The sequence below is a fragment of the Crassostrea angulata genome, chromosome 7 (genome assembly GCF_025612915.1).
Source record: "Crassostrea angulata isolate pt1a10 chromosome 7, ASM2561291v2, whole genome shotgun sequence".
In the NCBI taxonomy this organism is placed as follows: domain Eukaryota; kingdom Metazoa; phylum Mollusca; class Bivalvia; order Ostreida; family Ostreidae; genus Magallana; species Magallana angulata.
In genome coordinates, this window is record NC_069117.1 from 34,821,178 (window position 1) to 34,836,705 (window position 15,528).

General features: G+C 32.0%; 1 protein-coding gene across 3 annotated transcripts in view; it reads left to right on the forward strand.

Annotated features, from left to right (window-relative positions):
• Positions 1 to 15,528, forward strand: part of LOC128155595 (large neutral amino acids transporter small subunit 1-like) — a 110,278-nt gene that overhangs the window by 82,509 nt on the left and 12,241 nt on the right. For all 3 annotated transcript variants that reach the window (XM_052817378.1, XM_052817377.1, XM_052817376.1), the window contains exon 9: positions 12,080 to 12,229. In XM_052817378.1, the coding sequence (XP_052673338.1) occupies positions 12,080 to 12,229 (150 nt within the window). The remainder of the gene's footprint in view (positions 1 to 12,079; positions 12,230 to 15,528) is intronic.

Genomic DNA, 15,528 nt, shown 5'->3' on the forward strand with positions numbered 1-15,528 from the left:
AAGATGTAAATATAAACAATATAACTTTTTTTGACGATTCATGCAGGTAATGAAGGGAGCAATGATTGCAGAAAAAATTTACATAACTCGCTAATGCGGGTAATGTATTTTTCTGCAATGTCGCTACATTCATATCCCGCATATGTCACCAAAAAAGCATTTTATTGTTTACATAATTATCTCAAATCATTACAGACCCTATATGCAAGTTTTTTAAATAAAGCAATAATCTAACATAAAACCATTTGGGATTACATGTGTGTCAATGTTCTTGCTAAATTTGAATAGAAAGTTTGAAAAACATTATTTTGTAAAACAAAATTTGACCAAAACCTTCATAATTAAAGCATGTTTTAGGTTAAATTCCTAACATATACTAGCATGATTTTGTTCCAAACATACTAGTATGATTTTTAAAACAGTCCTGGTTCTAGATGATACCAATGACCTGCAGTAATTTATCAGCAAACAACTGGATCTGTTTCTTGAATCTGTTGAACTTCCTAAAATGTATAAAAAAGAATGTTGCATTATGGCAATTTCTTACTACATGTACTTTCATTGTAACTGTTAAAATCCTTGACAACTACCTTATACTTAAAACAGAAAATTATATAGCATACCAAGTTGAATATATATGTGACCAGCACCTGGCAGGTGAAAACTGGTTTCTGTTTACATGGCTGCATGTATTTCTATGGGAACGGTTGCTCTTGCATATGATCTCTTTCATAGTATTATCCTCGTCCTCCATTAATCTAAAAGAAGGCAATAGAATTTAAAACATGATACTGTTTGACAATTTTCAATATATGTAGGCTACATATATTGAAAATATAGGGTAACTAGAATTACCGGAATACCCACGATTTACCGAAATGCCCGGTGAAAACACCGAAATACCCTTCAAAAACACCAAAATGCTTCATTTGAGCACAAATATTTAACATCATAGTTTGAATCTAAGTGTTTAAATGTATTTCCCAAATTTTCAGTTTGATAATGTAAGTATTTTGACATAAATAGCGATTTTTAACGTGTAGACATTGGGTCAAGAACGATAACTCTTGCATGAATTGCTTTCACTCGAATAGAGGTGTGACATTTTATTCCCCAGAATAAAATAACTAAGAATTAAAAATACAGTTCATCAGCTTTTATTTTCTAATATCATATAATAATTTGACATGATAATACTATAAATATTCCTTTTTCTAGAAGAATTGCTCCTTTCTATTGTGAGTAGATAATTGGTCACGGCAATAGCCTGTTAACTAATGAGATGAAAACATTTATGTCCAGTTTAAATGAATTATTCAAAATAAATTTAATTATGGTTATTTACAAGAAATAAATTAATAAAAATATTTTGTTACATTTGGTTTTTATCAACACGTTAAAAACTAAATGTAATGAAAGAGTTATCTTTCTTGGAAGTGCAATTTAATCAATAACCACGAAAATCGGCTGATTTATTCAAAAAATTAACTTTAAATTCAATAACTATCTATATAAAATACTAGACATTCACTCTTTATGGCGTAATAATGGGCATTTTGGTGTTTTTGAAGGGTATTTCGGTGTTTTCACCGGGTATTTCGGTAAATCGCGGGTATTTCGGTAATTCTATGTACCGGAAAATATACATAATGTAGCATAAATTATTATTAAATATCAGTAAAACTTTTCAATTCTCTGTTGACCAAGTACCCCCCCCCCCTCTAAAAAAAAGTCAACATTGATACAGCATGCAGTTGCCATTATATTCTCAGATTTACAATAATTCATTTACTAAAAGATATACATAATATATGGTTAAAAATTTAAAATCTGTATATCTTTACTTGATAAACACACACACTTACTTTTTTCATCTTGTATTAATGATGTATCTTCAATCTGGTGTACAGTCTGCTAGCTGGACTTGGTTGGGATTTTTTCTGCAATACAATGATACTCTTTTTAAAAGAGTCGGCCATAATTTGATTACATATATAATGTATTTCACTAGATATACATGGCTGCATAGACTTTGATATAGATGATAAAATCATGCACTTCTTATTAGAATTCTAGAAATATTCCAAATGTAATTCATTTCTAAGTGCAAAGCAATAATATAGAAATTGAGATAAGCAAACACAAATGAATTATTTAAAATGACTTGTTTGTACATCAGACTTACCCTGAATGGAAATGGTCATCCACAACTAAAGCCATATCATCCAGGTCTTAAGCATGTCTATCTTTATGAAACCACTGCTTGCAGTTTCATTACTACATACAACACGCTGTGATTCTGCATATTTCTTGAAAAAATCAGGAAAATCTTCACAACAACTCCTGTCTTCTTTGCCCATTTCAAAATTTGATGGCGGAATGGCAATTGTCCAATCAGAATTCACGAAAGTCAAAGTTTGAAATTTTGGCCAATCACGATACAGCCACGATTAATACCGGGATAAATCTTTAAAATTTATTTTGGTTAAAAAACAATATTATTTACTAAATATTATCTTAAGAATTCTGCATTTAATTGAAACAAATTTTAGTAATATTTTCTTTCCTTACAACCTGTTAGTTTATTAACCGATCATCAAAACTGGGCATTTCCGGTCTCAAGAGCCGCCATTTTGAATAATTTGAGGGAATTTTAAAAGCTAAATCAATTTAAATACCAATGCATTTTTACAATTGATGAATATGTAAAACCAAAAATTATAACACCTTATTTAAATAAAACATGTTTCCCAAAGTTTATAACACAGTCCTTATAGCTATGTGCTGTTATAAATTACGATGAGAGATAGGCTTGAACTGGGAAAACATACAGATGGAAATAGCAGTACTGTTCTTTGTTAACAGCATGTCTATTAATGAAATATGTGAATAAATATGATGAACCCATCTCATAATATCAAACAATGCTACCACCCCTCCCCCCCACCCCCCCCCCCCCCTTTCTTCGCATGCATTCGATGTCGTGGGAAAATTCTGAATCAATTTCTAGAAATCTACTCTATTCCTTTCTTCATGGGGTAGGCCATGAAAAGTTGGAAAAATTTTCAGTGATAATATAAAGTTGATGCTACCCCTTAGTATTTAACAGTGTTTAAACGAAATCGTAATATGTCTAATGATGTTCAAGAGACCGATAACAAAATAATGCTTGCAGGAGCAAAATAAAAAATGTCTGCTGGTCAAAACACACACATCAACTTTTTATCTTAAACAAACATCAGTGTCATCACAGCACGGACTAAGCATGACCTCTTTAGACACCCTTTACTGTTAACCTGGGATGTGTGTGCGTTCAGGCGGAAAGTGATTTCCTGTTTCTGCCTTATAAAAACAATAAAATTTTGGACAGGTGTTTGTGTTGCAATTGATGGACTGGATTCCCGTTATAATGGTTATGTCATTGTTTTCAAACAAATCTTGGTGATTTTACTACCCAGTGTGTGATCAACCTACATCTACCCCCCCCCCCCTCCCCCCCCCCCACTTATTGTGATTTTTATAAAAAACAAAGATATAAAAAAAGTCTACTTTAGACTTGAACCTCTTGGATAAGATACTCTTAAATTTTTAGTGTAAAAATGACAAAGTCCAAACACATTCACAAATTGACTAAGTTCAATGTAGGTACATTTTAGTTATACTGAAAAGTTTCTAAGTTCAATGTAGGTACATTTCAGTTATACTGAACATTTTCTAAGTTCAATGTAGGTACATTTCAGTTATACTGAAAAGTTTCTAAGTTCAGTGTAGGTACTTTTTAGTTATACTGAAAAGTTTCTAAGTTCAATGTAGGTACATTTTAGTTATACTAAGAAATTTCTAAGTTCCATGTAGGTACATTTTAGTTATAGGGCAAAAAGTTTAAGTCCAATCTAGGTACAAAAAAGTTATAACTTTTATGTGCCTAAATCTTAGGTACATAAAAGTTACACTTTAGTTACAGAAAAGTTATGACTAAGTGTAACTTTTTTTTGTATGGGTATTAGAACAATTTGTATACGAATGCCTCACATGTTTTCATGTGAAAATTCATAGTGTATTTCGTACGCTAAAATATTTACACACCATTGTGTCATCAAGTTTTGTTTACATTCGAAGAAGATCGAAGAAAACTGCTTATAGGAGAAGAAAAGAAAATCAGGCTTTTGTCAAATCCTATAAAAGTCAAGGAAAATGCTGAAATAACGTTTTACTGCACGAATTCATATTTTCACCAGAAATTCAGCAATTCCGTTTGATCAGAGCTGTATATGTGCAATTAAGCCAATGTTCGATGTTCACGTGTTTTCGTTATTTGGTTTAGGTAGAATAATGCCAAAATAAAATCATCTGATTAAGTTTATGTCTATGATATAAGAATCTTTTATTTGAATATTTTAGAATGAACCCGAAAAAGATGTGTTTTGTTAGTCTGCGAATCTGAAACTTATAATAATTGAAGTCTTGAGTGCACCGAATCTTAAAAGTAATTAAATATCTTTTTACAGTGATTGAGAGTGTGTGTAAATGATATGACGTTGATGTTTTAGTGGTATTTATTAATTTGTGCAATAGTATTTTCTATGACTGTACATGGTAGGGATCTGTGAAATCATTGTGCTGCAGGGAGTAAGAGGCAACCCTAGTTTAATGAGTTGACAGGTTTTTTTTTCATGAAATAAAAAAAAATTGATTTGAAACCCCTTATATACCATATTTTTCGGGGCATAGGCCGGTATTTTTTTTCTCCGATGAGCGAGCCCCGGCCTATCCCCCGGGATCAGCTATTCTTAGACTCAAAGTTAAAAAAATTTAACAGTAAAATATAAAATCCACTGTTTTTATCCGTTGTACTGTTGTAGCAGTTTATTATGAGGGTTGGGTTTTTTTCATCCGTTTGAACTATTGTTCGATAGTTGTTCGTTGATAATTTTTATAATGACATCGTGAGTAATAAAATGCATGTACAGTACTGTACGAGGTATTTCTTTACAATCCCAATCAAAAGAATTTTTTTCCCACGTTCGTGTATGAACCCTGGAAACTATTATTGCGTAGTAAAAAAGAAAACGAAACCGGGTAGAATGTAATATGACGGAATTTTTGTGAATTCTTCATGTCTGTGTTCGTGGGAATCACTGGTCTTGGGTGGAGAAGAAATCAAATGCTTTGTGTTTTTACAATTAATTTTCTGTTGGATGAAATAATGGTATTCTGGTGTCGTGTGTATGTACAAAGGTGTGAAACCTGTGACTAAAACACACCCTTTGGGCACGTAGACTAGTGTACACCGTTACACTTCATTGCACTAACTGTGTTGTTAACATTACAGCTTCTCTGCATAACGGCAGTCACTATTTAATTAATTAATGGAAAGAACACAAATTAAATATTTTATGTTTGGTATTTCGTTTTCTCATTCATAGCGATTACGGGGGATAACTCTATTTGAATATGAAACCACGTGTTGAGCTAATGGATGCCATACCCCGTATTTACAAGTAGCTTTCAAAGTATGACTTGATTAAATGAGATTTAGCAATAAGGTATTAATAAAATATAAATGGTTTGGTAAAATATTATACTTAGTTCTACCAGACAAAACCACGGAGGTTGGTGTTGCAATTAAAGGACTAAGTGCGGTTTTATGCATTTTTTGCCCCCAAAATCAAAGTTTAAGAAAGAACTTTTAAAATAAGGTGAAAGATAGTTAAAATCATGTTGGAAATAAATGTGTAAAAGGTTATCACCACAGTGACGTCATAATGTAGAAATGACGTCATGAAGATTGCATTATTTTGATAAATTGATGATTTGTGGCAAAATATGGGTGTTTTCCGATGGTTTTTCGACTAGGAAACATCGAGCGCAGGCTTGCTCAAGTACCATTTTTTAGTATAATGTGTATAACTATCTGAATAAAAACATATGTTAAAATCGCACTTGAGCAGACCTGCGCTCTATACTTCCGAATGCAAAATATAGAGCAAAAATGAGAATATTTTCATTTGTTTGCATATTTGCGGGAATTGGGTCATTTAGGTGACGTCATAGATAAACAGCGAATGAGCAATGATGACTGAAATCAACATCAAAGTTATAGGAATCCTCTATACGATGATTTGTGAAGATTTTATTTTAATACGATACAATTAAAAAATTGGTTGAAATCGGGGGCAGATATTTGACCATACCGCACATAGTCCTTTATACTATGTAAAATTACGATACATAACGATACACCGACGAAAACGGAAGAGACCAAACAGCCACAAAACACAGATGTATTTTTATAGATTGCTTAAAATATATATGTTAAGCAAATTTAATAACTTTAATTACTCTTTTGACTTTCTACATCGATATTCTGAAAGTATATACTTAATACGATGACTTCCTTAATAAGCGGTCATACTTTCACTATAGTAATCATCGATTGAAAAATCGGCTTATCCCCTAATTCGGCTAGTCTAAGGATTTTTCTTGAATTTTGTCTAAAAATTAGCAATTCGGCCTATGCCCCACATCGACATATGCCCCGAAAAATACGGTACTAGAAATCTTACTCAGTTTTACTCTTTACAACAAATGCAAGTATGGTTGAACTAAAAAATGTGATGTTGATTTTAATAAATAAAAGTTATCCCTGTGTTTACGGGTGTGTATAACTATTACATAACACTTCCTGTCTGTGACAGCACCCGTGCTCTGACCACGTGCCATGAGAAATCTTATCGAAGGTTGAGACATCTCTCTCTCTCTCTTTCCAAAATCAAAATATATAAAATTCTAAGAAAATTGAAAATTAAAACTTTCTTAATTTTAACAAGGCTAGAGGAATAAATAATATACCACATATCGCGTAAAGAGTTTCTTTTTACTAATGCACAAAACACACATCTTTGTTCATATGATTCCCATAATGATTCAAAACTTACATTCATTCAAACAATCACATTTTTACTTTTTTAAAAATACAAATACTAGATGTGTATATAAAATTTACTTTAGCTGTGTTCTCAATTACTCTCTCCATTCCTGATTAACCCTGATTATAGTCTGTTCGTTAATTGTATTTCAATTGAGTATAAAGTATATCATTAAAAGGTAATTTTATGGATGTATTTTGTAAATACTGTGTTACGAATACGCAGAATAATTTCCTTAAATTTAAATTGAAAAACAATTTTCATTTCTTTGAAATTAAATCATTCTATCAAGAAAATTTTGCCGTTTGAAAGAACGGACTATATAGTTCTATTTAGCGGACCCCAAGTCACACTAATTGCTGCAGGTCACCCACCCTGACGGCAACCACCAAAATTCTATATACACATACTGTATAGGTAATGTTATGCAATTCACCTTCCTCTGTTGGTCAACTGACACTGCAAAATTTTAACATGTGATGGATACCCCAGAATAAATGATCATTCATATTTTTAAAATCTCGGGTTTTGAACAAACACAAATATTGGGCGACCCACTGAACATCATACTTTTGGTAGATCGGATAGGAAAGTCAATTTTTAAATACACACGATTTTAACATTAGCATTTTCGTAAACTGATTGGACCTTTTTTTTTAAACGTTTGATAAACAAGTTATATAACTTATATTAATATCTTTCGTTGGCACGGATGTTAGCGCGAGGGGGTCATCGATATGGGAGAAAGCCGGAGTGCTCAGAGAAAACCCACGTGTCCAAGCAGGCAACCAGCATATCTATTCAACTAATGTCGATCACGGGGATAGAACTCGTGTCGCAGCGGTGATGAGCGAGTGCACTTTAAAACATTTTATATATCTACATGTATTTTGTTATTCATTAAACGAATTCTTTAAATCTATTTAAGAGAAATGACCAAGTGTAAGGTATGTTTTAAAGGTAAGATTTAAATATGAAAGATTGTAAATGAAACGCTATAATTAGTATTACTTTCTCGAGGCGATATAAGATATTTTGGTGAAGTGTTTATTACCGGGTATATAATTATCAATCAAATTCATTGATAACCAAGAATTGTCAGCGATGAATGTGCCAAGATTAATTTATATGTAACGCCATAGAGTATACAAAATAGTATACAAAATTCTGTATTAGCATTATTACACCCTCCTTTTATTTCTCCCACTTTTTATTAAATAATAATAAATTGTAACAGTCAACTCCTTTTATAAAATAAAGGAATATGAATTAATATTCATTAATTATCTCAATCATATTTCCCGTATGAGAAGAAATTGGGGGAGGTAACTCGCGTTAAAAAACAAGAATAGTTTTCACCTGGGACTGGTTTCACAGTACCGCGACGGTGTGGCCAAGGTGAGACGCTGTACCGCGAGGATGCGCGGTTTTACCTGAGTTACCTGTGCTAAACCGCGATCAATTTCACACCACGAGGACTCGCGGTAAATAAGCAAACCGCGTTGGCCGTAGTGTATATATGCCGGTTTTGTGAGGGTACATTTCACACGTTTGTTAAAGATCGCCCGAGAAAAAACGGCCGGTGTCCGGTATTCAGGGGGTGCCGGTTTTCTAAGGGTTTATATATAAGAAATAAAGAGAGAGCTTAAATTGGCCGATATTGAGGGGGTGCAGGTTTTCAGGGGTGCCGGTTTTGAGAAGTTTCACTGTATGGAAAGAATTCAAAAAGCCACCCCTTCTTTCGTAAGTTTCATAATATTAGGTTAAAGTGTTTAAACTAATGCTTCTTATTAAAATCAAAAGATGGGGGGAGGGTATACATGTAAGGGCATTTCTAAGTGATGTGATGCTTTTGCCATGATAATATCATGTATATGTATGTATAGTATTGAATAAGGTTTCTTATTTAGGGAGGTTGAACAACAATTGACCTCTAAAAGATTAGGTAAAGATGCTTTATTTATGGAGATCGCTCCCTTTGAATCGGTGTTAATACTTACATGGCCATATTTTTCTTAATCCTCAATGGAATTGGCAAAATGAGGTATACTTTTTCTCAGAATAACATACGCTTTGCAAGTTTAAGACAAGATGACTTTTCAGACAATGTTAGTGTAAGTTAAAGGTAGCAAGGGACAATGTTGGATAAAGTACCCGTCAATATTTTTGTCAAATTGAGAATTGCTATACTTGAAGGTTTATGAGTGTTGCTAAAATTCATGAAATGATTTTTAATGATTATCATTAGTTAGAGGGATGTCTCTTGTTGAAATTAATATGCAATATGTAGGCCCCATATGTTAGGTACATGAGAATCAGAAGTAAAATGCGAAACCTGCGGCTATGACTGTTGTGTTGACTTTACACAGTGAAATTGCAAGTTACAGACGGGAGGGTAAATAGCACAAAAAGTAGATGGATGGGACATCGTAAACTATACACAGTTAAGTTTCTGACATGTAATGGTGCAACATGCACATGGTACGGAAGGTCAACCCTTTGCAGGGAATTGGCTGGGGGAGGTCTAAAAAGCTGAAAATCATGAAAAATTAGCAAAATATGAAAGGGTCAAAATCTCATAAAAACCAGTATGTAGAAAATTTTACAGGTTTTGACTAGTAATTTTCTTCAGAGATTGGTGATTGGCCTCATAAAGAGTGAAATAAAGGTATTTGTGCTGAATGGGAACTGAGGAAATTCTAGTTACAGAGTTCCGAAGACACACATATCATCTAGCTACAATGAAATGTATCAAATAAACTGTCCCGTTCCACCTAAACAGTATATCTTCTTATAAAGATCTGGAGTTATCTTTCTTTGACATTGCATTACTCTTAAATTCTTATTTAGTCAAAGAGGATGAGGAATTCTAGAAAAAATTAGATATGATTTTTCCTGACATTTTAAGACATAAAAGGAGACGTCGAAAATCCCTTACTTTTTGTTGAAGACAAAAAAAGTTCTAGTTAGAATTGTTGTTTATTTTTGAGATACAGGAGATTGAATATTTTAAGGGACAGCTCTGTAAATCCTTTATGGGGACAGACATTGGATATTGTTATGATTGACAACTTTGCTTCTATAATGCATTACAAAATTTTGATTGAATTTATTTGTAATAGACTTAACGAATCTCTTGGACCCTAGTTAAAGGGACCAGCCCATTATTTTTAATTTTGTAGGAAAAAAACTGTTAATTTTCCACCATTTTTATATATATGTATTTTTGATAAACAAAATATCAATTATTAAAAAGATATCGATCCAGTTCGAAACATAAAAATTTTGATTAAAAATTTGTACCCAATTTTCATGCCTAGGCGAGCTTCAATAATTATAGTGCCACTGGCATAAAACAACTAAATACTGCAGAGTTAAGCTTTGAATTATAAGCAAGATACAGAGATTTGCTCACAATTCTATGTTTGTACACAGATCTTAAAAACTAAAGATTAAAAAAGTAAAAAATTTGTCAATATTTATTAAGAAAAATTTCAAAGTCTGTTCTTCCAGAAACCAACTTTAACAACTTATTGTATTGTAAACTTAACCTTTTTTCGTCATTATTTTATACTCCTACTGTACATGTGATCCTTGACTGTGTTTGTGTACATTTGTTAATAATAAACTGATTTTGAACCTCAAATACCAGTGAACTGGTCTTGAGTGAATAAAAGAATTGAAAATCTTAGGCCATTCTTTTTTTCCATTTTAAATGCTGAATAGGAAATACCAAGTTAAAAATCTTAAGCTGAATGTAATAAACTCATGTGAACAAAATATGACTCAAACCTAGGCGAACTGTGAACTCCGTATCTTGCTTATAATTCTACGATTGACGCTGAAATTTTGGTTGAACATTAGAAATTCTATATGAATTAGAGTATGTTAAATACTTGTACAAACAAAATAAAAGAATAATATTCTGTATATACCTACTCTCTGGGGCCCCCTCTTTATACAATAAATAATGTGAAATCTACATCAATTTTGATAGTTTTTCAGACACGAGTAAATAAAAACGACATCTTTTAAACAGTTTCCATAGTTCTGATACATTTTCTGCTGCGGGGATAAAGTAATTATCGCTATTCCTAAGAAAATATCACAGCGGAAAATTGTCCTGGTTTGTACGCGAAGTAAATAACAGTCATTTAATTATAATGGAGAAGACAAATAAAATTTTTGAATGTTTTTAATTTGAGGAATTGAGCACATTGAGGTACAATTTTCTTCTTCACATCTATACATGTAGGATTTTTAAAATAAAAAACAATAACTATTAAGCAGTTGATGAATAAAACGTACCTATATGCTCTCATATATTTTGATCGCTTTACAAAGTGGGGGGGGGGGGGGGGGGGGGGGGGCAGAACGAAAATATAGGGAATTGGAAGTTAACAACTTAACAGTGTACCCCTACCAAATGTTTAGATTTATATCTTGCGTAGGATTTTCTTATTCTGGTAAAAAATAGTATTTCATGAAGGTACAATGTCAAAGATTACGTGTATGCAAAAATAAGTGTAAAATTCGAATACTTTACAATATTTATTTTTTGTTATTCTACCGAGGGACCATACGGCACAATATCTTTTGAACGCCCATTGTTGCTCAGGTGAGCGATGTGGCCCCATGGGCCTCTTGTTCTTGATTTCGTAGGAAAGAGCTTTTGTTTCTCCACCACTTTTGTTTTATATATCAATTATTGTTAAATAGATACAGATCAAAACGCATTAAAATTTTGATTCAAAATTTGTCCCAATCGTGCCATAGCGAACTCCAATGAATGGCGCCATTAGCGTTAAACAACTGCATGGTGCACAACTTCAAACGATAGTCCACCTATCCTTTGGAAATAGAAGACCTTAATAAAAAATATAATCACTGTAAGGTCTTTCATATGGAACGGAAAACCTTAAAAATCCATTTTCTAATCAATAGAAAATAATTGCCCCAATGCATGTGAAATAAGGTTTGCAGGGGTATTAGTCTCATAATGGCAGTTTGAGTTATCTTTAACTCAATAACTGACATTCAAAATTTGGTTCAGCAACTTTACCATTTAAAATGGAAAAAATTAAAATTTAAAAATGTTTTGCTCAAATCAGTACCATGGCTCTTTTTAATAAAATATAATTTTCTTACAGTTATTACTGACCATGTTGTATGTGTCTTCCAAAGACATATTTTTCCTTATTGAAATGGAGGGATTTGGATTTGCATCAGTTCTTACTATGGTGTTTGCAGGCCAGGTGTATCTCAGGTACAAGGAGCCTTCTATTCCAAGACCTATCAGGGTAAGAGTGCATATTAATTAAGAAGGAGAGTTTATTATGTTTTATATAGGAAAACATTCATTTTTAAAGCTTATTAATAATATTATTTATTTTTCTTTACTAATGATAGTTTCTGGCTTTAAAAAGTCATATCCATAACCATAAAATATTAAGGTTCATGTAGATCTGATGGTGAATTTGTTGTTGATCCAGTCTCCTTAAGGTCAAGATCTAGTAAATGAAAGGTGCTTACAAGTGTATGAAATTCAAGATATAAACTGTTTCAATGGTGCTTCATACCATTAGCTTTGTTTGATGTGGTGTATTGGGGCTTAAATGTTTGGTAAACACTATGAAAAATCATGTAACTGTCATTTTCTACGAAAATATAAAGGAAATGAGCAACAAATATTGGAGTTTTGTAAATTTTGACGAATAAAATATACAGCAAAACACGGTTATACCGAACACGCTTATAATTATAATTGATGCTTACAGAGAATTGATTTTCCATGTGACTTTATAACATGTTGTAAACTTGACAGATATAACGAATTAAGGTATTTTTCAGACGAATCTTCGAAGTGGATGACCATTCAAATTGCTCATTTTTAGTCCATATATGTTAACAAATTCCTACATTCATCGATTCAGACGATACATTTATCTTATTGCTTCAAATTGGCGTATCAAACTGCAAGTAACATTATCAGTTTATGATGCACTGGATGTCCGCAATATTGCTACCAATTATTATCAATGATTAACATTTAAACAATTAGGCTTTATACTAATTATGCATCATATTTTCAAATACTGGTAACATCTATAAAGTGGCTTGCATTGTATACAATCCCGATATCACGTATTATGCAAGTTGTATGAGTGTAAACTTTTTCTGAAATATTTTATTTCCATGGATTGAAATAATTATCCACTCTGACCATTGCCAGTGTATTCACCATTACATAAGCAGCCACCTGTTGACTCAGCGCGTAATCAATGTTCGGGGTATTTCAGGACAGTTTATAAGGTCAAAACTATTGTTGAAGAATTTTTTTTTGTAAGGGAAAAAACTGACTGGTTAATATTTTTTCTATACATATGTAAAATTACGTAAATGTTTAACCTTTTGAAAGTAAATGTTACAGATTATTTTTCTCAAGATTTTTTTTTATTAACCAATGAAACATTAAAACTTCTACAGAGTTGGATATTTCTTGACAAAGAGCAGATTATTCCAGGAATGCAGTTTTAAGATCAAGATGTAGTAAATGACTCTCCATTGAAGTATCTTTTTCTGTTGGTAATGTCTTTATGGTTTTTATATTGAAAAAGAAGAAATTTCTTGATATTTTATGCTAAATCGTTGGAAATACCTATATTTAATTTGATAAAATTTTGAAAGGAGGTATTAAAGAGCTTGCGTAATGATTAATGAAAGTTCAAAACATTATTTTTCACTGCATGTGTTTAGCAAAAAAATAAGCGTGATACACTTAATTAATGAAACAAAACTATTATTATGAAGCAGCTTTGTAAAAATTTATATCTTAAATTCAATTAACCAGTAGACACTTGTCATTAATAGATATTGACCAAAATGGGACAACATTTCAATGGTAAAGTTTATATTAATGCAACTTATTTATAATATGTTACATTTTTCATAAATTTCCACATACTTGATTTATATTTGTTGGTCGGTTTGGGATGAAGTGGAGGTGTTGAACAAGAACGGTTATTCTGATTCATGTATTTTAAAACAAAGTAACAAAAATCATAAAATATATAGGCCTATTATAAACTATAAATTGGACTAGAACATTTTCAATTTTAAAAGACTATCTGATAAAGGTACTAAAACAAAATGTTGTTAAACAATGCTTGTTGAATTTAAAAAATGACCAAAAACTGCCTTTTGTAATTATGCTTTTAATAATAGCTAATAAATAAATTTATAGAAATATACATTCATTTTTTTAATGAATTCACAATATTTTCACTGATTATAGGAATCAATGTGAACACAGGTTAATTTTACAGGTAAATTTCACCTGTGCCCCTTTATGTCTATTCCTTTTAACTTGTTCGATGAAATAAAATAAATCCAACATATGACAAAGGTAGTAATAAATAATCAACTCTTGTACAATCCAGGTAAATATAGGAATTCCTGTGCCCCGTAGAGGGCCCTAATTGGCGAGTGGCCATTAGGGGAACACACCGAATAAACCCACCTGTCTTGTGTTGGACTTCTAAGGGGGATCTCGAGTGCAGAAAGATTAGCAATTAATATGATTAGATGAAACTTATTTACTTTGTATCCAGTTATGCAGTTACACATTATTGCTTTTCGTAGACACTGTTAGAAATAGATTTATCATTTGTACGACTCGATATAGACAATTTACGACATATACGTTTCTTTAAAATGCTTATTTAACAACAATGGATGAATAGGCCACAAAATTAATCAATGAACTATAATCAACCTTATAACGGTACCCTGTATATACACAGGGAGTGAACACGCTGTATACATACCTCACAGCCTACTCAATATTCAGGGTCATGAACCCTAGGGAGCATTCATTGTTTTCTGCAACTGAGACAACTCTTGATAGTCTGTTTCTCAATCTTATTAAAATGAATAAAAATAGAAAAGTTTTGAAAGTATTTTAATTATACATAATACATAATTAATGTAAATATACTACATTTGGCTGTGAATTCTATTTAGCGGTTTTGGCGGAATGCGACTTCCGTTAAATCAAGAACATCGCTAAATGCCATGCATGTATGTATGAGAATAGTCACATTCAAGAATATGCTAATTCAAATCGACGCCAACTTGTTCAAAACCAATTTCCGCAAAATTTTGTACACGCCAAATATAATACGTTTACAGTATAACAATGAGTTTAAATTTAAATTGTAAAATTTTATCAATACAAAACGCAATAAATTGCATAAGTTGTCAACAGTGCATTAATTTCTAATAATCAGTAAGAGAAAATGTTTAAAAAATAATTATTAAAAAAAGAAGTACACAATCAAATAAAGCAGGCTGGTACATGTACCTGGTTAATATTATATGTATGTTGCTTATACACTGTGTAGGTATAAATCTGCAATACAATTAATACACTGTATTATGTGAATTGAAAAAAAATATAAAATTCCCAAGAAGATTTCTAGGGTTTTTGTTGCACCCTACTAGTCCAGAAGGAACTAGGATTCGCAACCTGCTGGGACAGGGTTGTTTCTAAAGAATCAACACATGCAGGTCCTGCACCTTCTCCTGCTACCAGTGGGGT